Raw genomic sequence first — 24,802 nt, forward strand, 5'->3', positions numbered from 1 at the left:
TAACATCAGATCCCTATCACAGTCCAACTTACAAAAGAGTCCCCCCCCCCATTTACATCAGGATCACCATGAGAGTCCCCCTAACATCAGAGTCTCCCCTTACATCAGGGTTCCTATCAGAGCCCCCCTTTCATTGGTCTCCCTTTACATTAGAGTTACCACAACAGTCCCTCTAACATCAGAGTTCCCCTTTACATCAGGGTCCCCATCAGAGCCCCCCACTGTATCGGTGTCCCTATCAGAGTCCGCCCCTTAAATCTGGGTCCCCCTCTTGCCTCAGAGCCCCGATCAGAGTCCCACTTACATAAGAGTCCATCCATTTACATCAGGGTCACCATAAGAGTCCCTCTCACAATATTGTCCCCTTTACATCTGGGTCACCATGAGGGTCCCCCTAACATCAGAGTCCCCCCATACATTAGGGTTCCCATAAGAGTCTCCCTTAAATCAGGGTCCTCCCTTACCTCAAAATTCCTACTTACATAAGAGTCCCTTCATGTACATCAGGGTCACCATGATAGTCCCCCTTACATCATTGTCTGCTTCAGAGTCCCCCCTTTTATTGGTGTCCTCATCAGAGTCTCCTTCTACATTAGACTCGCCACGAGAGTCCCTCCAACAGCAGAGTTCCCCTTTACATCAGGGTTCCCATTAGAGTCCCCATTCTATCGGTGTCCCTATCAGAGTTCCCCCTTACATCAGGGTTCCCATCAGAGTCCCCCTTTCCTCAGAGTCCTATCAGAGTCCCACTTACATAAGAATCCCGATGGGATTCCCTCCATGTACATCAGGGTCACCATGAGAGCCCCCCCTTACATCATTATCCCTATCAGAGTACCACCTTTTATTAGTGTCTCTATCAGAGTCGCGCCTTTACATTAAAGTCACCACAAGAGTCCTTCAAACATCAGAGTCTCCTTTTACATCAGGGTCCCCATCAGAATCCCCGCTTGTATCAGAGTCCCCCCTTACATCAGGCTCCACATTAAAGTCTGGCTTGGGGGGGGGGGGGGTGAAGCCGAGAACACAGGCAGCTTTTGCGGACCCCAAGCCTCAATCTGTACACACTGAGGACACTCCACTGACCCTCGCTGGGGGAGGGGTGGGTATATGATATCATTTGTATCAGCGGATGAAGAAGGGTTGAGCCTTGTGCAGCTCTCTGTAACATTTCATTAGCGTTTAACTCTTGGTATAACAAAAGGCTGAACATTGGGGCCCCCGGGGGCTGCGTCCCCCAGCCAACGGCCTACTGCAAAACACACACACATATATATATATATAGATAGAGGTTTGCAAGTGGGGTGCCATGGTTATGGCTGAAGATATCAACCATAACCCCGGTATCATTTTTTTCAGCCTTTTAGAAGCGGCAGCAGATGCCGCCCCTGGAGAGGACAACCCCCCCCCCCCGCCCCCGTTGTCCTCCGGCTTACAGTTTTTACTGGTGCGCCCGAGAAACGATCTGACGGTTGAGCTGGCTGGTCACAGAGGCGGACAGAGACCAAGATCGTCTTTGATTGGCTCTATGGCCTTGGAGGACTGGAGCGACGTCACTTCCTGTCCAGGGTGGAAGTAAACACATTCATTTTGTTTTCAAAGCAAAAGATCAAAATTATTTTGCTTTTAAATGGTAAAGGAGAGACTTGGGGCCTTTTTGACCCCAGATCTCTCCACAAAGAGGACCTGTCATCCTTATTTCTATTACAAGGGAGGTTTACATTCCTTCTAATAGGAATAAAAGTGATAAAAAAAAATAAAAATTGAAAGGGACAGTGTAAAAATAAAATAAATAAGAAAAAAAAACAAAAATAATTTGTAGCGCCCCGTCCCTCCGTGCTCGCAAGCAGAAGCGAACGCATACGTAAGTTGCACATGCATATATAAACGGTGATCACACCACACATGTGAGGTATCGCCGCGATCGTTAGAGCGAGAGCAATAATTCTAGAACTGGACCTCCTCTGTAACTCTAAACTGGTAACCTGTACAAAAGTGTCGCCTATGGAGATTTTTAAGTACCGTTGTTTTCCCCCATTCCATGAGCGTGCGCAATTTTAAAGCGTTACATGTTAGGTATCTATTTACTCAGCGTAACATCATCTTTCATATTTTACAAAAAAATCGTGGTATATATTGTACTTTGCTTTTTAATTAATTAACCACTTCAGCTCCGGAAAGGTTTTACCCCCCTTAATGACCAGGCCATTTTTTGCGATTCGGCACTGCAATGCTTTAACGGACAATTGCGCGGTCGTGCGACGCTGTACCCAAATAGAATTGATGTCCTTTTTTTCCCCACAAACAGAGCTTTCTTTTGGTGGTATTTGATCACCTGTGCGATTTTTAGATTTTGCGCTATAGACAAAAAAAACAGCAACAATTTTGAAAAAGAAAAAAAACGCAATATTTTTTTACTTTCTGCTATAAAACATTACCAATAAAATTTTTTTTAAAAAATCTAATTTTTTTTGTCAGTTTAGGCCAATTTGTATTCTGCTACATATTTTTGTTAAAAAAAAATCCCAAAAATCGTATATTAATTGGTTTGCGCATAAGTTATAGCGTTTACAAACTATGGGATAGATTTTTAGACTTTTTACTTCTTTTGTTGTTTTTATTAGTAATGGCGGCGATCAGCGTTTTTTTTTTTTTTTAGCGGGGACTGCGACATTGCGACAGACAAATCTGACACTCAGGGGCTGATTTACTAAAACTGCAGAGTGCAAAATCTGGTGCAGCTGTGCATGGTAGCCAATCAGCTTCTAACTTCAGCTTGTTCAATTAAGCTTTTACAGAAAAACCTGGAAGCTGATTGGTTTCTATGTATAGCTGCACCAGATTTTGCACTCTCCAGTTTTAATAAATTTACCCCTCAGTGACACTTTTTGGGGACCAGTGACATGAACACAGTGATCAGTGCTAAATAATATGCACTGTTACTGGCAGGGAAGGGGTTAATACTGGGGGGGGGGGGGTGATCAAGGGTAAAGTGTGAGCCTAAGGCCCCTTTCACACATGGGAGTCGGACGGACTCAGTTTTTCTCAGTTAGGGATCGATCCGCCGATCCCCCGCTGAGCAGGAGGATGGCAGCTCTGTCTCTGCGCTGTGTGCGGAGACCCAGCTGTCGGGTCCCCATGCATCTCTATGGGGGAATCGGATGAGAACGGACCGTCTGTCCGTTCTCATCCGATCCGCCAGACGGATGGAAAATAGGGTTTCCATCCATCCGGTTTTGAGGGATCGGATGTCAGAGGACATGTCTCCGCTGACATCCGATGCCCCACAGCGATGCATGGGGGGGGGGGACCGTTCAGATCCGCCTCAAAAACTGACAGGCAAATCTGAACGGACTCCCTTTGTGAAAGGGGCCTTATTGTGCTTACTAACTGTGTAGGGGGGCTCTGTGACAGGCACACAGAGATCTGTGTTTCAGCTTAGCTGGGACACACAATCTCTCTGTGCCTGTCTGACAGGAGAGCCGTCTGCTTTGTTTACATAAGCAGGCGGCTCTCCTGTCAGTTTCCCCTGAAGATCGCAGGAGGCCGGTGGCGATCGTGCCCGCTCCCCCCGCAGTCTGGTCCCCGCTGTGTCTAAGCACAGCAGGAGCGCGGCTTCGGCAACCGAGACCGCATGCACATAATCATTTAGATCTGCGTAAATCTGCGCGGGGCGGTCGGCAAGCGCTTAAAGTGTATTTTTTCCAAAAAATGTGTTTGAAAAACAGGTGTGACGTAAAAAATTTGAAACGATCGTCATTTTGTTATCTAGATCAGGGGTCTTCAAACTATGGCCCTTTAGTTGTTCAGGAACTACAATTCCCATCATGCCTAGTCATGTCTGTGAATGTCAGAGTTTTACAATGCCTCATGGGACGTGTAGTTCTGCAACAGTTGGAGAGCCGTAGTTTGAGGATCCCTGACCTAGGGTCTCTTTTAAAAGTAATTTTAAGTAATTTTTAAGTAATTTCCTAGCAGAAAATATTGATTTAAACCTGTAAAGAAAAAGTGTCAGAAAAGGCGTGGTCTTCGTGTGTATAGAGAGCCACAAACGCGGCGCCCTGGGATCTGCACGTGTTCTCCATGTTTACTCAGCCTGGGCCGTCCCATTACCAAAGCGGGGACATTCAATGGCATTATGGTGGTGGGGGAAGCACATGAGCCGCTGCTCCTCGGCGTACCGCAGGATAATGGATCTGAGGCCGGGGGGGGGGGGGGGGGGGGTAAGAAGACGGTTCTGTGTTTGTTGAGGTTACACGCAGGGATCAGGCCGGGTGGGATTCATATTATGGGAGGTCTTCTGTTTTCACATTCAGAGGCCCAGAATGGAAAATTTTTTTGTAACCGCCGAATTAACGAGAGGGGAGAATTGTTCCAGAGATTTCGTCTCAGGCGCACTTTCTCTCTAAAAAAGAAAAAAAGCAAAGTTCACCGATTTATTCTGAGCCGACCTAAACAAAGCGCGGAGCGCGGCAGACAAAATAAAGATTTCTTGTTGTATTTCAGATCCGATGGCAGAAGAAGAAAAGGCTGAGATAAGAGGAAATATTGACTCCTGTAATGTGCGGCGGGGGGGGGGGGGGGGCGCGGGGGCATGGGGGGGCGAAGGGGGAGGGGCATTTAAAGTAAACGGCATTAATGATTGTAATTGCCGGTCTCAGGGAGGCGCATTAACCGTTTCCAGGAAACTTCTCTCCCGCTGGGATTATCGGCTCACACTCAGCAGACGTGGCTGGCAGATGACCTTTGACCTCAATCAGTCCGACAGGTTAACCCCATAGAAGATCACATTGAGATGACAACACTTTTACTTTTACACAATATTGTTTACAGAGCAAACGGGTCAGAATTAGAGCTCCTCCATTCACTCAACAGAGTCACCATACTAAGTACAGACATCAATAGGGTCTGATATACAACCCCCTCCCAATAGATTAGACACACACTGGTCCAGCCACATGCCTACAGCTGATGTGTACAGTCTCTGCTTCCCACCCCCCAGCAGTAAGGGGGGGACTCTGATGGGCACCCTCAAATAAGGTGGGGGGGAACTCTGATGGGCACCCTGATCTAAGGGGGGACTCTGATGACAGAGAAGACTCTCACGGGGCCTCTTATGGAAGGAGAACTCTGATGGGCACTGTCATGTAGGAGTCAAATAAGGGGGGACTCTGATGGGCACCCTGATCTAAGGGGGGACTCTGATGGGCACCCTCAAATAAGGTGGGGTGGGGGGGACTCTGATGGGCACCCTGATCTAAGGGGGGACTCTGATGACCTAGAAGACTCTCACGGGGCCTCTTATGTAAGGAGAACTCTGATGGGCACTGTCATGTAGGAGTCAAATAAGGGGGGACTCTGATGAGCACCCTGATCTAAGTGGGGATTCTGATGACAGAGAAGACTCTCACGGGGCCTCTTATGTAAGGAGAACTCTGATGGGCACTGTCATGTAGGAGTCAAATAAGGGGGACTCTGGTGGGCACCCTGATCTAAGGGGGGCCTCTGATGACAGAGAAGACTCTCACAGGGCCTCTTATGTAAGGGGAATTCTGATAGGCACTGTCATGTAGGAGTCAAATAAGGGGGGACTCTGATGGGCACCTTGATCTAAGGGGGGACTCAGGTGACAGAGAAGACTCTCACGGGGGCCTCTTATGCAAGGAGAACTCTAATGGGGACTGTTACGTAAAAGAGGGACACAGATGTGCACTCTTATGATAGAGAGGACATTGATGGGGGTCCCAATGACAGGGAGGACACTGATGTTAGGGGAGGGGCCTCTGATAGGGACTCTGAAGGCCACTTTGATGTAAGGGTGACTCTCATAGGGATCCAGGGATTAAAAGAGACTCTGGTGTAAGAGGGCATTCTGATGGGGACTCTGATTTAAGGGGGAACTCTGATGTAAGGGGAAACTCTGATGGGGACTCTGATTTAAGGGGAAACTCTGATGGGGACTCTGATGTAAGGGGGTAAGCTAACAGGGACTCCTTATGCAGGGGGGGGGGGGGGCATATGACAGGGACTCTAAAGACAGGAACTCTCATGTAAGAGGAGCTCTGATGGGGACTGCGATGACGGGGGTACTTTGATGGGAACCATGATGTAAGAGGGACAAAGATGGGGCTCTAATGATGGAGAGAACCATGATGACAGGGAGGACTCTGATGTAGGCGGGGGGGGGGTGGCTATGATGTAAGGGGGACTCCCATGGGGACCCTGAGTTGAGATTGGACTCTAATAGGGACCTTGATGTAAGGGGGAGGGGGGACTGCGATGGCCACTTTGAAGTAAAGAGGGGCTCTGATAGGAACCTGGATGTAAGGTGGGACTCTGATGCAAGGGGGGACTTTGATGAAGACTCTGATGTAAGAGAGGACACTGATGGGAACCCTGATATAAGGGGGACTCTGATGGGGACCCTAATGACAGGGAGGGACTCCAATATTAACCCTGATGTAAGGAGATTTCCTTTTTTGGTTCTGACCAATGTGGCAGAACTGCGGCTCTGTGTAATCGGTCTGTCTGGGTAGAAGCAGCCACAGCTAGATTACACAGAGCCGCAGCGGTGACTGATCTGTATTAGGAATGAGGAAGCAGCGCAGATCCTTCATTTATAAAAGTGGAGAATCACTCAGCGATGCAGGCTGTGCGATATTTGTAAGTGACAACACTGGTCTCTAGAGTGCCCCCTGCTGTCAGACACCAGCACTGATATGAATCCGGTCTTTCTAGCAGAATGGTCGGACAGCGAGGAGGGGAGGGGAGGGGGGGGGGGGACATCTAGGGGCATAAATAAACATGGATTTCCAGTAATGTGATGTCTTTAAAGATCATATCTGATTGGCTAAAGCAGTGGTCTCCAAACTGCTTTGCTTGCTTTTAGATGGCCACTGGGGCCACTATTCTTCCCACTGACACCAATAGTGGAGCACTATGTCTTACACTGAAATCAATTATAATTCCACCCACTGATAGAAACAATGGGGCATTATTCCGCCCACTGACACCAATAATGGGTCCCTATTCCTCCCACTAACACCAATGATGAGGCCCTATTCCTCCCACTGACACCAATGATGGGGCACTATTCCTCCCACTGACACTAATGGTGGGGCTTTATTCCTCCTACTGACACCAATGATGGGGCACTATTCCTCCCACTGACACCAATAGTGGGGCACTATTCCTCCCACTGACACCAGTGATGGGGCACTATTCCTCCCACTCATACCAATGATGGGGCACTATTCCTACCACTGACACCAATGATGGACACTATTCCTCCCACTGACACCAATGATGGGGCACTATTCCTCCCACTGACACCAATGATGGGGCACTATTCCTCCCACTGACACCAATGATGGGGCACTATTCCTCCCACTGACACCAATGATGGGGCACTATTCCTCCCACTGGCACCAGTGATGGGGCATTATTCCTCTTCCTACTGACCAAAGGCGCTATGTAATTTTGTTTTACTCCCACTGACCCTTAAGTCTGGTACATTGGGATTGGTTGTAAAGGTTCTAATTTTTTTTTATAAACATGTTATACTTACCTGCTCTGTGCAAGGGTTTTGCACAAAGCAGCCTGATCCCCATCTTCTGGGGTCCCCCACAGGCGCTCCTGGCTCCTCCTTTTCATCAGGTGCCCCTACAAAGAGCCACTTTTCATGGGGGCACCCGTGCGCGCGCTCCCGAGTCCCACTGCTGCATCCATTAACACAGACAGTGGGACTCAGCCACGCCCCCCCCCCTCGCGTCACTGAGTTTGATTGACAGCAGCGGGCTCCCGCTGCTATCAATCTATCCAATGAGGACAGAGACAGCGGCTGGAGCCGCAGGGTAAGAAAGGGGGAGGGAAGGGGGGCTCTGGGGGCAGCAGCAACGAGAAAGGTTTTTCACCTTAATGTTTTGTAAGTTCTCATGAGCATGTGAATGCAGTGAAGCTCTGCTGATTTCCATTATCCAATCATGTGCAATCATTTGTTTTTGTTTTCCTTGCACCCGATTGGGTCTTCCACAATTACCAAGCTCTGGGGAAAATAAGTGCAACTGCAGTTGTAAAGTGTATAGTCTATTTGCCTTTTGTAAATCAACCTCATTGTCTATTCCCACTAATGTTAGGGCAGTTTTGACTCCCACCGGCCATAGTCTTGCCCCCCTAAAGTCCAAAAAACAGTTAACTGGTCCTTCTTTTAGTAGGTTTGGAGGCCCCTTGGGCTTGGGGCACAGAGCAGGAGTGTTGACTGTACCTGACTGGTAATCAGCATTCTCTAGTTCTGCCTTTCTTAACTTTTTCAGCACAGAGGAACCCTTGAAATAACTTTCCAATCTTAGGGAACCCCTACTAAAAATGACTATATCTAAAACTCATGATACATTCGTGTGATGGTCAATGGGAAGAATGTTCCTTACATTGGTGATCAGTGGGAAGAATGTTCCTTATATTGGTGGCCAGTGGGAAGAATGTTCCTTACATTGGTGGCCAATGGGAAGAATGCTCCTTACATTGGTGGCCAATGGGAAGAATGTTCCTTACATTGGTGGCCAATGGAAAGACTGTTCCTTATATTGGTGGCCAAGGGGAAGACTGTTCCTTACATTGGTGGGCAACAGAAAGTATGTTTCTTACATTGGTGGGCAACTGGAAGAATGTTCCTTACATTGGTCGCCAGTGGGAAGAATGTTCTTTACATTAGTGGCCAGTGGGAAGAATGTCCCTTACATTGGTGGCCAGTGGGAAGAATGTCCCTTACATTGGTGGCCAGTGGGAAGAATGCTCCTTACATTGGTGGGCAACTGGAAGAATGTTCCTTACATTGGTCGTCAGTGGGAAGAATGTTCCTTACATTGGTGGCCAATGGGAAGAATGTTCCTTACATTGGTCGTCAATGGGACAAATGTTCTTTACATTAGTGGCCAGTGGGAAGAATGTTCTTTACATTAGTGGCCAGTGGGCAACAGAAAGTATGTTCCTTACATTGGTGGGCAACTGGAAGAATGTTCCTTACATTGGTCGTCAGTGGGAAGAATGTTCCTTACATTGGTCGTCAGTGGGAAGAATGTTCCTTACATTGGTGGCTAATGGAAAGACTGCTCCTTACATTGGTGGCCAAGGGGACTACTGTTCCTTACATTGGTGGCCAATGAGAAAAATGTTCCTAACATTGGTTGGCAACAGAAATAATGTTCCTTACATTGGAGGTCAGTGGGAAGAATGTTCCTTACATTGGTGGCCAATGGAAAGACTGTTCCTTATATTGGTGGCCAAGGGGAAGACTGTTCCCTACATTGGTGCGCAACTGGAAGACTGTTCCTTACATTGGTCGTCAATGGGACGAATGTTCCTTACATTGGTGGCCAATGGAAAGAATGTTCTTTACATTAGTGGCCAGTGGGAAGAATGTTCCTTACATTGGTGGCCAGTGGGAAGAATGTTCCTTACATTGGTGGCCAGTGGGAAGAATGTTCCTTACATTGGTGGGCAACGGAAAGTATGTTCCTTACATTGGTGGGCAACTGGAAGAATGTTCCTTACATTGGTCGTCAGTGGGAAGAATGTTCCTTACATTGGTGGCCAATGGGAAGAATGTTCCTTACATTGGTGGCCAATGGGAAGAATGTTCTTTACATTGGTGGCCAATGGGAAGAATGTTCTTTACATTAGTGGCCAGTGGGAAGAATGCTCCTTACATTGGTGATCAGTGGGAAGAATGCTCCTTACATTGGTGATCAGTGGGAAGAATGCTCCTTACATTGGTGATCAGTGGGAAGAATGCTCCTTACATTGGTGGTCAGTGGGAAGAATGCCCCTTACATTGGTGGTCAGTGGGAAGAATGCTCCTTACATTGGTGGTCAGTGGGAAGAAAGTCCCTTACATTGGTGGCCAATTGGAAAAATATTTCTTACATTGGTGGCCAATGGGAAGAATGTTCCTTACATTGGTGGGCAACGGGAAGTATGTTGGCCTTTGGGAAGAATTACTCCCTTACAGATAGCTAAAAAATGTAATGGTGTCAGTGGGAACTTATCTGAGATGCAGAAATTGCTCATTGCTCAAGAAACCCCTCGAAACCTCTGGAGGAACCCTAGGGGTCCATGGAACCCTGGTTGAGAAACCGTGCTGTTGGAAGGTGAAACCAGAAAGCTCCTGAGTATAAAACTGCTCTTTTCATGGTTATTAAACAGCCAAGCAAGTGTCAACAATTGAGTTACATAGTTAAGTGGCGCTTTCATTGAGGTTCACTCCTCATAATGGAGGCCACAGAAGAACTGTTTCTAGTTCCTAACAAAGCCTTCAGTTTATACCGGCCCCTAATTGCTGCCCTCCAGCCTAAGCAGGTGGAGTTACCAATGTGTCGCCGGGTCAGTTCCACAGCAGCGTTGCGGTTGACATTGGAGAGAAGACCCAGGCAGAAGCGCTCCGAGTTCGATGGGTCTGTAAATCCATCCACCGTCATGGAAGGTTGGGAGGCGTGAAAGGTTTCCCCGACTCGCTGGTTGAGTTCATAGTATGAGATGGAGCACCAGAAGGCCGGCTCACAATAAGTTACAGGCTGGAGATCTAGAAAAAGAAAACGAAACAAAATGTCACTTCCTGACAATACCATTTTATGCAGAACACAGAAACCTCAACCCACATCACGCCTCCCGGCCCTAAACCCAACATCATCTTTTATATTTTGCTAAAAAAAATGTGAAAAATAAAATTAGAATAGCAACAAAAAGGTTTTTTTCAGTTCAGTAATTCAATTTAAAAAGTGAAACTGATATATTTTATATAGATGCGTTACACACAGTGATACATTTCAAGCATTTCTTTCTTTGAATTTCGATGATGATGGTTTACAGCGAGTGACACCCCAAAATTCAGTATCTCAGAAAATTAGAATATTACGTAAGACCAAAAAAAAAAAAGATTTTTAATACAGAAATGTTGGCTTAGTGAAAAGTCTGTCTATGTACAGTATAGGATGCACTCAATACTTGGTCGGGGCTCCTTTTGCATGAATTACTGCATCAATGCGGTGTGGCATGGAGGCGATCAGCCTGTGGCACTGCTGAGGTGTTATGGAAGCCCAGGTTGCTTTGATAGCGGCCTTCACCTCGTCTGCATTGTTGGGTCTGGTGTCTCTCATCTTCCTCTTGAGAATACCCCACAGATTCTCTATGGGGTTTGGGTCAGGCGAGTTTGCTGGTCAATAAAGCACAGTGAAACCATGATCAGGTGACCAGGTATTGGTAGTTTCGGCAGTGTGGGCGGTGCCAAGTCCTGCTGGAAAATGAAATCAGCATCTCCATAAAGCTGGTCAGCAGAGGGAATCATGAAGTGCTCTAGAATTTCCTGGTAGAGAGCTGCACTGACTTTGGATTTGCTAAAACACAGTGGACCAACACCAGCAGATGACATGGCTCCCCAATTCATCACTGACTGTGGAAACTTTACATTGGACCTCATGCAACTTGGATTCTGTGCCTCTCCACTCCTCCTCCAGACTCTAGGACCTTAATTTACAAATTAAATGCTAAATTTTCCACAGTCAGTGATGATTTGGGGAGCAGTGTCATCTGCTGGTGTTGGTCCACTGTGTTTTATCAAGTCCAAAGTCAGCGCAGCCTCTACAGGGAAATTCTAGAGCACTTCATGCTTCCCTCTGCTGACCAGCTTTATGGAGACGCTGATTTCATTTTTCCAGCAGGACTTGGCACCGCCCACACTGCCAAACCTACCAATACCTGGTTACATGATCATGGGATCACTGTGCTTGATTGGCCAGCAAACTCACCTGACCTAAACCCCATAGAGAATCTGTGGGGTATTGCCAAGAGGAAGATGAGAGACACCAGACCCAACAATGCAGACGAGGTGAAGGCCGCTATCAAAGCAACCTGGGCTTCCATAACACCTCAGCAGTGCCACAGGCTGATCGCCTCCATGCCACGCCGCATTGATGCAGTAATTCATGGAAAAGGAGCCCCCCGACCAAGTACAGAGTGCATCCTATACTGTATATGGACAGACTTTTTACTAAGACAACATTTCTGTATTAAAAATATATATATTTTTTTTATTGGTCTTATGTAATATTCTAATTTTCTGAGATACTGAATTTGGGGGTGTCACTAGCTGTGAGCCATAATCATCAAAATTAAAAGAAAGAAATGCTTCAAATCTATCACTCTGTGTGTAATGTACCTATATAAAATATATGAGTTTCACTTTTTAAATTGAATTACTGAAATAAATTAACTTTTTGATGATGTTCTAATTTTCAGAGATGCACCTGTAACTGTCTAGCAGAAAGTGTTGCTTTAACCACTTTAGCTCCGGCCACTGTGCCTCTACTGCGGCACAGTGGCTCGTTATCGTCCAGCGACGTAGACCTAGCTGGACTCCTCCCCCTGTAGGCGGCGCTCGCGCGCCCCCGGAGGCGCTCTCCCGCTGTTTTCATTCACAGCGGGAGTCGGGCCAGGGGAGGAGCGGCGGCGATCGCCGCCGCTCTTTCCCGATCGTCAGGGAATCTAGTTTGGAGATCCGCCCGCCTGTGTAAACAGAGCGGGCGGATCTCCTAAGTGACAGGGAGTGACAGATCGGAGTGTTCAGCATAGCTTAACATCCGATCTGTCCCTGTGTCACACAGTCACCTCCCCCCACACACGTCAGTAAGCACCAGGCATACATTAACCCCTCCCTCTCCAATAAAATGAACCCCTTCCCTGCCAGTGTCATTTTTACAGTAACAGTGCATATGTATAGCACTGATTACTGCAGTAATGTCACTGGTACCCCCAAAAGTGTCAAAAATGTCAGTCAAGGGTCCGATCTGTCCGCCGCAATGTCGCAGTCCCACAAAAAAAATCGCAGATCGCCGCCATTACTCGTTAAAAAAAAACACCAAAAATGACAGAAATCTTTCCCTTAGTTAGTAAACGCAATAACTTTTGCGCAAACCAATCAAAATACGCTTATTGTGATTTTTTTTACCAAACATAGGTAGCAGAAAGCAAATTGGCCAAAAATTTTAAAAAAATTTGATTTTTACATATTTTTTGGGAGGAATTTCATATAAAAAAAAAATGTTAAAAATATTGTTTTTTTTTTCAAAATAAACGCTCTTTTTTTGTTTATAGCGCAAAAAGTAAAAATCGCACAGGTGATCAAATACCACCAAAAGAAAGCTCTGTTTGTGGGAAAAAAAGGACGTAAATTTCGTTTGGGTACGGCGTCGCGCGACCGCGCAATTGTCAGTTAAAGTCGCACAGCGCCGAATCGCAAAAAGTGGCCTGGACGTAAGACAGCAAAATCCTCCGGTGGTAAAGTGGTTAAACATGTGAGAAAAATATGAAAAAAATTCCCCAGGCAGCACATGGTTAAATTAAATAAAAATAGAAAAAAAAAAAAGAGAAGTATTAGGACAGGAGATGTACCAGGGGATTGGAAGAAAGCTAACGTGATTCCGATATTCAAAAAGGGCCAGAGGCATATCCCGGGAAATTATAGGCCTGTCAGTTTGACATCAATAGTATGTAAACTTCTAGAGGGGATGATAAGGGACTATATCGTAGAGTTTGCTAAAGACAACAACATCATCAGCAGTAATCAGCACGGGTTTACAAATGGGCGTTCTTGTCAAACCAATCTCTTAGCATTCTACGAGGAGGTGAGCTGTGAGCTAGATAGGGGCAGACCAGTGGATGTGGTGTACTTGGATTTCGCTAAGGCGTTTGATACAGTTCCCCACAAGCGCTTAATTTATAAAATAACGTCTGCAGGTATCGACAGCAGGGTTTGCTCTTGGATACGGAATTGGCTTAAAGGGCGTGTCCAAAGGGTGGTAATAAACAGCACATACTCAGACTGGTCTGGGGTGGTAAGCGGGGTGCCCCAGGGCTCAGTCCTGGGACCAACCTTGTTCAATTTATTCATAAACAGCATTGAGGACGGGATCAGTAGTTCGATATCAGTTTTTGCAGATGACACAAAATTGGCCAGAGCAATAACTGCACAGCATGAAGCAGATATCCTACAGAATGACCTGGACAAAATTACAGAGTGGGCACGGACATGGCAAATGAGGTTTAACGTGGAGAAGTGTAAGGTTTTGCACTTGGGGACTAAAAACATAAAAGCACAATACACGTTAGGAGGGGAACCCTTGGGGGAATCAAAAATGGAGAAAGATCTGGGAGTCTTGGTTGATGATAGATTAGGCAACAGCATGCAATGTCAAGCGGCAGCTGCCAAAGCCAGCAGAATATTGGCATGCATAAAGAAAGGGATGTATTCCAGAGATAAGACTATAATCCTTCCACTTTATAAAACTCTGGTCCGACCGCATCTGGAGTATTCTGTCCAGTTCTGGTCGCCAGTCCTCAGGAGGGATGTGTTGGAGCTGGAGAGAGTCCAGAGAAGGGCAACTAAACTAATTAGGGGATTGGAGGACCTTGACTATGAAGAGCGTCTACAATCGCTCGATTTATTCTCCCTGGAGAAGAGACGTCTGAGGGGGGACATGATAGCAATTTATAAATATCTTAATGGGGATCCCAGCTTAGAAAAAAAGCTGTTCATTCGAAGGGATTGCATGAGGACTCGAGGGCATACAATGCGATTAGAGGAGAAGCGTTTTAACCTCAGGCAACGTGGGGGGTTCTTTACTGTTAGGGCTACAAGATTGTGGAATTCTCTACCACTAGAGGTGGTTTCTGCGGGAAGTATGGTGGCTTTCAAAAGACTCTTAGACTTACATCTCAAGGATCAGAACATTCAGGGGTATGTGAGATGATTACAGCCACACACACCTACACAGGTTGAACTGGATGGACTATTGTCTTTATTCAACCTCACCTACTATGTAACTATATGTAAGTAAAATAGATAAAAAAAATAAAAAAAAAAAAACAAATAAAAGTAAAAGTTAAAAAAAAATACAGCAGCCACCATTTTATTCTCCAGGCCATCTTCTTTTAGAAAAATATATATGTTTTGCAGTTCTAAGTAATTGTCTCACAGAAAGTGTTGTGCAAATTGCATATTTGGTGTCACATAAAACAATTGGCACTACCATTATTTTATTCCCCAGGGCCTCTGCTTTCAGAAAATATATAATGTTTGGCAGGTCTACCATTTTCTAAGTAATTTTAATGTGTTTAAAACTTTTCAAAAAATTCCCCAGGACAGCACGTGGTAACATTAAAAAAAAAAAAAAAAATGAATAATAATAATAATAAAAAAAAACAAAAAAAAAAAACTAGCTATGGTTTAACCTTCTCTATACAGCAGTAAGAGGAAACCACTGAGAAAGGAAGGGGCTTTATGTAAAATAGACACCAAATGTTTTTTTTTTTTGTAAGTTGAGGCAATCGGAGACCAAAGAGGATTTCTCTTCAGAAACTCTGCGAATAGAGGAAGAGCGGAGCGAGTTAAGCAAGGCTGATCTCACGCTCGCGGTGCTGCAACCTCTCCGATAAGGACAAGCCCCTCGCATATTCAGGCCTGGCCCGGCGCCAAGCCAAACCGCCTGACCTAAACTCTGCATCCGGCCAATTTCCATGGGAGCGGGAGGAGACCACATAGGGCCGTGTTTATATTAATATTAATATCCCGCTCCATCGTAATATATTATTCTTACAGAATTGCTGACAATCCACTTTACTGTAAAAATATACAGAGATATGAAATCCTCATAGAGAACAGATGTGGTTTGGTGACTAACGCCATCGCCCCCCCCTAATGCCAGGAGAAGGATGTGTCACATCGTCACATCACACCAGATTAGCGGCAGAAATCTGTCCGCGGCTTCACCTACAATGACTTATAAATGTGCAGAAATCCGCACCGTCCAATCAGCAGACAAATCAAATAATACAAAGAAAACATGGATTTTTCTTTTTTTTACTATTTTTAAAACCAAACATATGGTGAGTCTTATGATGGGAGGAGTCCCGACTGTTCCCTGCATGCTGTTAACTCTTCATGTCCCACTGACTTCTCTTCCCTCCATTAGATTTGTACATTCATATCCGTGGAGGGGGAGATCTCCAAACTTTACATTGTATCCATTTTACAGATATTTACAGGCCGAAAATAAATCAGTTTTATATATAAACAATACATTTAAATTTATGAATAGAACACTGCCCATCACAACAGAGCCCCCCCCTTCACATCAGAGCCCCCCCTTCACATCAGAGCCCCCCCCCCTTCACATCAGAGCCCCGTTTCCTATCAGAAAACTCATCACATCACAGTCCCCCTTAGTACTTCAGAATCCCCATCACATCAGTGCCCCCCCCCCCCCTCCCCAATTCACAGAGTATCCCAGCTTAGCACATCAGAGTACCCCACTCAAATACAAGCCCCACCCCTTCACATCAGAGTACCCCACTCAAATACAAGCCCCCCCTTCACATCAGAGTACCCCACTCAAATACAAGCCCCACCCCTTCACATCAGAGTACCCCACTCAAATACAAGCCCCCCCTTCACATCAGAGTACCCCACTCAAATACAAGCCCCCCCTTCACATCAGAGTACTCCACTCAAATACAAGCCCCCCCTTCACAGAGTACCCCACTTAAATAAAAGCACCCCCCTTCACATCAGAGTGCCCCACTCAAATACAAGCCCCGCCCCTTCACATCAGAGTACCCCACTCAAATACAAGCCCCCCCTTCATATCAGAGTACTCCACTCAAATACAAGCCCCCCCTTCACAGAGTACCCCACTTAAATAAAAGCACCCCCCCTTCACATCAGAGTACCCCACTCAAATAAAAGCCCCCCCTTCACATCAGAGTACCCCACTCAAATACAAGCCCCCCCTTCACATCAGAGTACCCCACTCAAATACAAGCCCCTCCTTCATATCAGAGTACCCCACTCAAATACAACCCCCCCCCTTCACATCAGAGTACCCCACTCAAATACAAGCCCCCCCCTTCACATCAGAGTACCCCACTCAAATAAAGCCCCCCTTCACATCAGAGTACCCCACTCAAATAAAAGCCCCTCCCTTCACATCAGAGTACCCCACTCAAATACAAGACTCCCCTTCACATCAGAGTACCCCACTCAAATACAAGCCCCCCCCCTTCACATCAGAGTACCCCACTCAAATACAAGCCCCCCTTTCACATCAGAGTAACCCACTCAAATACAAGCCCCCCCTTCACATCAGAGTAACCCATTCAAATACAAGCCCCCCCTTCACATCAGAGTAACCCACTTAAATACAAGCCCCCCCTTCACATCAGAGTACCCCACTCAAATACAAGCCCCCCCTTTACATCAGAGTACCCCACTCAAATACAAGCCCCCCTTTCACATCAGAGTACCCCACTCAAATAAAAGCCCCCCTTCACATCAGAGTACCCCACTCAAATACAAGCCCCCCCCCTTCACATCAGAGTACCCCACTCAAATACAAGCCCCCCCTTCACATCAGAGTAACCCATTCAAATACAAGCCCCCCCTTCACATCAGAGTAACCCACTTAAATACAAGCCCCCCCTTCACATCAGAGTACCCCACTCAAATACAAGCCCCCCCTTTACATCAGAGTACCCCACTCAAATACAAGCCCCCCTTTCACATCAGAGTACCCCACTCAAATACAAGCCTCGTCCCTTCACATCAGAGTACCCCACTCAAATACAAGCCCCGCCCCTTCACATCAGAGTACCCCACTCAAATACAAGCCCCGCCCCTTCACATCAGAGTACCCCACTCAAATAAAAGCCCCCCCTTCACATCAGAGTACTCCACTCAAATACAAGCCCCCCCTTCACATCAGAGTACCCCACTCAAATACAAGCCTCACCCCTTCACATCAGAGTACCCCTTTCCTATCAGAAAACTCATCACATCACAGTCCCCCTTAGTACTACAGAGTCCCCATCACATCAGTGCCCCCCCCCCCAATTCACAGAGTATCCCAGCTTTAGCACATCAGAGTACCCCACTCATACAAGCCCCCCCCTTCACATCAGGGTACCCTTTCCTATCAGTAAAGATCATCACAGTCCCCCCCCCCACTTCTGGGTCCCCATCACATCAGAGCCCACTCTTCAAATCAGTGCCCACCCACCTTCACAGAGTATCTCTTAGTACATCAGAGTCCCCCATTCAAATACAAGCCCCCCTCCCCCCCTTTACATCAGAGTCCCCTTTTCATATCAGAAAACATCATCACAGCCCCCCGCACCAGCACTTCAGAGTACCCATCACATCAGAGCCCCCTCTTTAAACCATGAGAGTCCCTTGAACATGAAATGTCCCTCCTTTTGTCATCAGAATCCCCCCCCCCCCCATCATCACAGAGCCCCATTTACCAACATGGACCCTCCCCGCCCCCTTCACATTAGAGTCCCCTTTTCATGTCAAAAGCCCCCCCCCCCCATCACATTGGAACCTCCTCTTGAAATTGAAGTCCCCCTCGCCCCTCCTTCACATATCAGAGTCCCTCCCCCCTTTCATATAAGAGCTCTTTCACAATAAAGCCCCCCCCCTCCTCCGTCCTTGCACATAAGAGCCCCCAATCACGCCAGCCACACAAAAGGGGACTAAGGTTCCTCTTTAAGTATACATTCCCTGGTATGTAATGGGACGTTATCTATCAATTTTTATTTTATCCAGAAAAAAAACTGCCCGATTTCTAGTGATAGCAGAATCCGCCTTTAACCACTTCACCTCCGGAAGATTTACCCCCCTTCGTATATATATATGTGTAGCGGGGTTAAACATGCCTAAAGACACTGTTTGATTTGTGGGAAGGAACTAGGCTCCCTCTAGTGGTAGCTGCATGGAATTTCCCGGGCTGTGACTTCCTTTTCACAAGATGAAGAAACTACATCTCCCAGGCTGCTTTGCAAGATCCAGGAACTAGGCTCCCTCTAGTGGTAGCTGCATGGAATTTCCCGGGCTGTGACTTCCTTTTCACAAGATGAAGAAACTACATCTCCCAGGCTGCTTTGCAAGATCCAGGGTGCACGGCTGCACCGCACGGCACTATGGGGGAGGTTATTTAAAGGAAGAGAGAAGCGCGCGAAGGGGGGGGGCCTTTCTGCGCTGGACTCTGAGGAACCAGCGAGCGAGAGTGAAGGACTGACACTGGATATTGGGCCAGAGCCTTTTAGCCTGGAGGGACGACGTGGAACCGTCCCATCTCAAGCACGAGGCACATTCCTGGAGGTCATACTGCTGTTTGCCGAGACCGGAAGTCATCCGCCAGAAGGACCCCGCGCGGCTGGCATATAGCCAAAGGACTGAGACCGCAGTGGAAGCGCGCGAAGGAGAAACTTCTGTTGGTGAGAGGGCACATGCCCAATAACTGACTTTATCTGCTGAAGAGACAGTTTTATCTACAGATAGCGGTAGCGCAGCAGGAGGTGATAAAACCCCGGGGTTTATCACCATACTCTCTCAGGAGACTCATAGACAAACAATAAGGTCTGTAAAGGAGTCGCCAGAGGCTTATCTCCCTCGCAGAAGTTATTGCTCAGTTACGCAGACACCCTGCGGTGACAACTAACAGCTCGTTGTTTTTTCTTTCTTGATCTTTATTCCTAATCTGGATTACAAATGAGCTCTATTCAATAACCTTGCTAGCGAAGATCAACAAGAAAGAAGAGAACTCTGGGGGAGGGACTCAGATAGGCCCACCTACCTGGTACTGTGTCTAGCCTTAATGCAGGAGGAGTGTGGGGGTATTCTTTTACCTTTTTAAAGCTGTTTTAAATAACCTTTTATGGACTTGTATTGTATTGTATTGTATCTCCCCTATTCAATTTGATACATAGTAAACTAAGTTTGGTTAATTACAATCTTGTGCGTTGTTCCATTGTGTCACCCAGAAGGACTACTATTCAAGAAGGTAACAAGGTATTGTTGCATAGTGAAGTATTGTATTCCAACCTGTGTATCTATTTGATAGTCCAGTCCTATTCTGGGTCAGTTGTGCCTGAGGAGGGATCGAGCCAATTTGATTGGGTTGTTAGGCAGGGTGTAGACCCAATAATATAATCAGCAGCTCCTGCGGGGGTGGTGCTACACGTGGGGGCTCGTCCGGGATTTCTACAGTCCTGCAATACAACCCTCTCAGCCATAGAATTCCCTCCCACGCAGAAATGGATCCTGTCGCTGCTGCTGAGTGGTGCAAGGAAGAGAATGTCATAGTGGAAAATGGCCTGGTGGTTGAAATCAAGGGAGAAGCCTGGACTGAAGAAAAGCTCCTCCCTGTTTTGAGGGCACTATCCACAGACAGGAAATTTTGGGTGATTGACATGAAAACTGACACCACTGTCCCACACACGTATGCACTGTGTGAGTGGAGGAAGGGGGTCCCTGATTATTTCAACGGAAACAGTGTAAAAACTACTGACCAAACAGAACTTTTCCTGATACATCCAGGAGTTCCTATTGCGGGTCCCTCATCCACCACCCCTGGGGTATCCAGCCAAGAAAAAGGTGTCCAAGAAGGGCATCCTGAGTCATCACCTTTGTCGACTTTTAGCTCAGAACTGTGTGCTGTTCTTGGGGAGATTGTGGCAAAATGTAGTAGGGACTCCTCGAGCTATTTGATGACTGGATATAGGAAGCTCCGGACATTCTCTGGGAAACAGCCTGTGCCTTCAGCAGAAGATGGGTTCGAAGAGTGGTTAGATACCGCCACTCAGGCTTTGGAGGAATGGGAGGTACCAGAACAGCACAAGAAGCAGAGAATCACAGAGAGTTTAAGGGGACCTGCATTAGAGGCTGTACGTAATCTAAAGCTTAGCAAGAAGAACTGCACTGCACAGGATTATTTGGACATTCTGCAAGATGTGTTTGGTCGGACGGAGAACGCGGCTGAACTTCTCTACCAGTTGGACCACTGTTATCAAGAAGAGGGGGAGAAGTTGTCCGAATTCATTAAACGTCTGGATAGGATTATCCACCAGATTCTGTTAAAGAAAGGAATAGACCACCGGAAAATAGATGAGACTCGTGCACGACAGGTTCTGAAAGGGGCTCAACCTTTAGATCCCATTGCCATACTGTTACGAACTCGTCGAGATGGCGGCATTCTAGAATACCCCGATCTGATTCGAATGGTCAGAGAGGAAGAGGTTATGTTGGACAACAAGAAGAAAAGTCGGCAGTTTGACTCAACTGCCCGGGTTGGAGTGATAAGTGTGGAAGAGGGTGACTCTCAAGTTGAACTCCTAAAGACCCAAGTGTCTCAGTTGATAGAAATGGTGTCCATCCTGACTGGTCAGGTATCCACTCTACCCAAGGGGAGTATATCGGAGAGGCCAGATGAACCTGTTAGTCTCAGCACAGATCCAGAGCCACGGCCTGCAAGATTGTTAACTTGTTTCAACTGCGGGGGAGTTGGGCATGTTAGAAGGGTATGTCCCAGCTCAGGAAATGCTGCCGCGAAACTTCGCGAGCCAGCGGGAAACTTCAGAGGACACCGGTGAAGGAGTCAACCGGGTGTCCGCCAGTCTTAAGGGACTCCAGAAGTGGTGCAGGATCAGGGAAACTGAGTCAGGGGGTCAGACCCAAATATAATACCCCCAGTTCTAGACTCCGGGTTACTGAGGGAAGGAAAGTCAATGCACACCGGGTTCAGCGGGGGCCCAGATCAAGGAAGAAAAAGGAGAAGAGGGCCAGGGTACAGAGAACTGAATCAGACAACCAGGCTACATCAAGAGAATTCCCAACTAACTTGGTCGGGCCCTCCCCAGTGGTCTCGGTTCAGGTGGAAGGAATTTACACAAGAGCCCTCCTTGACACAGGGGCCCAGGTGACTCTTTTGTATAGAGACTTCTATGATAAATATCTTACCCATCTACCTTTGCAGAAGTTGGAAGACCTGGAGATATGGGGTATTGGGACCCAAAGTTTTCCCTATGACGGGTATCTGCCAATCAAGTTGACCTTTGATCCATCAGTGGCTGGTGAAGCGGAAACCTTCGACACCTTAGCGGTGGTCTGTCCTCGTCCACCAGGGGCCAACAAAAGCTCTCTCATCGTAGGAACAAACACTGACCTGGTAAGGCGCCTTCTGATACAACTGGTCCAGGGACAAGGTGCTCAGGCGCCAAGGATCCATCCCATGCTACGGCAGGCCTACCAACGATTAGTGTTGGAGCAAGAGACCCCCGCAGAAGGAGTTGGACGACTCTGGAAGCTGGATAGAGCAGAAAAGGTCTTACAGCCAGGAGAGGTGGCCTGTTTTAAGGCTTCTGTTAAACTCACATGGCAACAGCCGGGTCCCTTCATTATCTTTGAATCAGGTCAAAAGGAGAGACAGAGAGGGATAGAAGTGATCCCTGAGGTGATCCCTTTGAAGGTGTTACAGGAAAACCGTGGAAGGGTTTTAGTGAGTGTCAGAAACACCTCTATTACACCAGTGAAGGTACCGGCCAGAGTGCTCCTGGGCCAAGTCAACCCGGCTACCCCAGTTGCCCCCATTGATTTCAAAGAAAAGGAACAGGGTGAAGCGGTTATAGAGGAGCTTTGCTCTGGAAACGCTGCCCTCCCGCCGGAATGGGTGAAGAGGGCCAAGGCACAACTTGCTCGATGTAGGGAAATATTCTCTAAGGACGAGTTTGACGTGGGATGTGCCAGGAGCGCCACTCATAAGATCCGCCTGAGTGAGGACAAGCCTTTCAGGGAGAGAGTCCGGCGAGTCCCCTTAGGTGACTTAGAAGATCTACGTCAACAGCTGGCAGAGCTCAAAAAGATCGGGATTATCCGAGAATCCAGGAGCCCGTATGCTTCCCCGATAGTGGTAGTCCGGAAGAAAAATGGATCTTTGAGGCTTTGTATCGACTACCGAACGCTGAACAGAAGAACCATCCCAGACCAGTATACCACTCCTCGAATCGAAGATGCCCTACAGAGTCTGTCAGGGGCGAAGTGGTTCAGTGTGATGGACTTAAAGAGTGGGTATTATCAGATCCCCATGCACCCTGAAGATCGGGAGAAAACAGCCTTCATCACCCCTGTGGGGTTCTTTGAGTTCAATCGCATGCCTCAGGGGTTGTCCGGGGCCCCTGCTACCTTCCAAAGGCTGATGGAGAGGACCGTTGGAGATATGAATTTGATAGAGGTACTGGTATACTTGGATGATGTTATCGTGTTTGGCAGAACTTTAGAAGAACATGAGGAGAGGTTGGAAAAGGTCTTGAAGAGGCTACATGAAGAAGGTCTGAAACTTTCTCCTGAGAAGTGCCAATTCTATCAGTCCTCGGTCCATTACCTGGGCCATATCGTGTCTGAAGAAGGGGTGGCCACTGACCCGGACAAGCTGGATGCTGTTGCTTCCTGGCCGAGACCCACAAATGTGACCGAACTCCGGTCATTCTTGGGCTTTTGCTCCTATTACAGGAGGTTTGTGGAGGGGTTCGCCCAGATTGCCCGACCCCTAAATGAGCTCCTGAAGAATGAAGAAGATGATGTCCCTGAGTTGGTAAAGCCGGCGAAGTCCACCATAGGCCCCCGGAAGGCTAAGGAATCCATCCAGGATCAGTGGACCCCGGAATGCGAAGGGGCCTTTGTCCAGCTGAAGGAAACCCTAACCACTGCCCCTGTGTTGGCCTATGCGGACCCCACAAAACCATATGAACTGCATGTTGATGCCAGCCGAGATGGGCTGGGGGGGGTACTTTATCAGGAGCATGAGGGTCATCTGCGACCTGTTGCCTATGTGAGCAGAAGCCTACTGCCTGCTGAAAGGAATTATCCTACTCACAAACTTGAATTCTTGGCCTTGAAGTGGGCAGTGGTTGACAAATTGAAAGACTACCTGTACGGAGCTGAATTCATTGTCAAGACAGATAATAATCCCCTCACCTATCTGTTGACTACGGCCAAGCTGGATGCAACAGGACATCGATGGTTGGCTGCCCTCTCTAGCTTCAATTTTAGCCTGAAGTATCGGCCAGGAATCGGAAATAGGGATGCAGATGCCCTATCCAGAAGGTTGCATGTTCCACAGGAACCTGCGGAAGAATGGACTCATTTGGCTCCAGAAGGGGTCCGTGCCCTATATCAGGGAACTGAATTTCGATCCCGAGGAGGGTCAAGAGCAGAAGAGATTGGGGTTTCGGCTATCGGAGTACCCAAATGCTACTGCCAGGTGACCCAAGTTGAAGGGGAGGGTTTGCCCCGGCTGTCCAAAAGGGACTTGCGGAAGGAGCAGTTGGAAGACCCTTTGGGAAAACTTCTCTTGGAAGCCCTGGAGATCCAGAGCCCTGAGTTGCTTCTAACTGACTCCCCTCAGGGGGCCCGTCTGTTGCATAGAGAGTGGACCCGGTTACAGATCAGAGAAGGAGTGGCCTACCGGAGAGGTCCATCTGAAGATCTGGAGGAGAAGTGGCAACTGTTCTTACCAGCTAAGTACAGAGAGGGAGTTCTGGCCGCTCTTCATGATAATCATGGCCATCTGGGGCCCGAAAGAACCTTTCAGCTTGTCAGGGACAGGTTCTACTGGCCTTGTATGAGGGCCGAAGTTGAAGGATACTGTCATTCTTGTGTCCGGTGTATACAGAGGAAGACTCTGCCACGTCAAGCAGCCCCAATGGGCCATCTACAAAGTCAGGGACCCATGGAGCTGGTGTGCATTGATTTCCTTTGCTTAGAGCCTGATCTGAGTGGCCAGGGGAATGTCCTTGTGGTAACAGACCATTTTACCAGATATGCTCAAGCATTCCCAACAAGGGATCAGAAGGCCTCAACGGTAGCCAAAGTTCTTGTAGAGAAGTTCTTTGTACATTATGGGTTACCACAACGCCTCCATTC

The 24,802-nt window shown here is 47.4% G+C and overlaps 1 protein-coding gene across 6 annotated transcripts in view; it reads right to left on the minus strand.

Moving 5' to 3' along the window:
• The window catches only part of SMAD3 (SMAD family member 3), a 217,733-nt gene that overhangs the window by 16,456 nt on the left and 176,475 nt on the right, over positions 1 to 24,802 (minus strand). For all 6 annotated transcript variants that reach the window (XM_082253028.1, XM_082253023.1, XM_082253027.1 and 3 more), the window contains one exon: positions 10,364 to 10,576. In XM_082253028.1, the coding sequence (XP_082109154.1) occupies positions 10,364 to 10,576 (213 nt within the window). The remainder of the gene's footprint in view (positions 1 to 10,363; positions 10,577 to 24,802) is intronic.

This window comes from Pelophylax lessonae (genome assembly GCF_965119305.1).
Source record: "Pelophylax lessonae genome assembly, chromosome: 4".
Classification (NCBI taxonomy): Eukaryota; Metazoa; Chordata; class Amphibia; order Anura; family Ranidae; genus Pelophylax; species Pelophylax lessonae.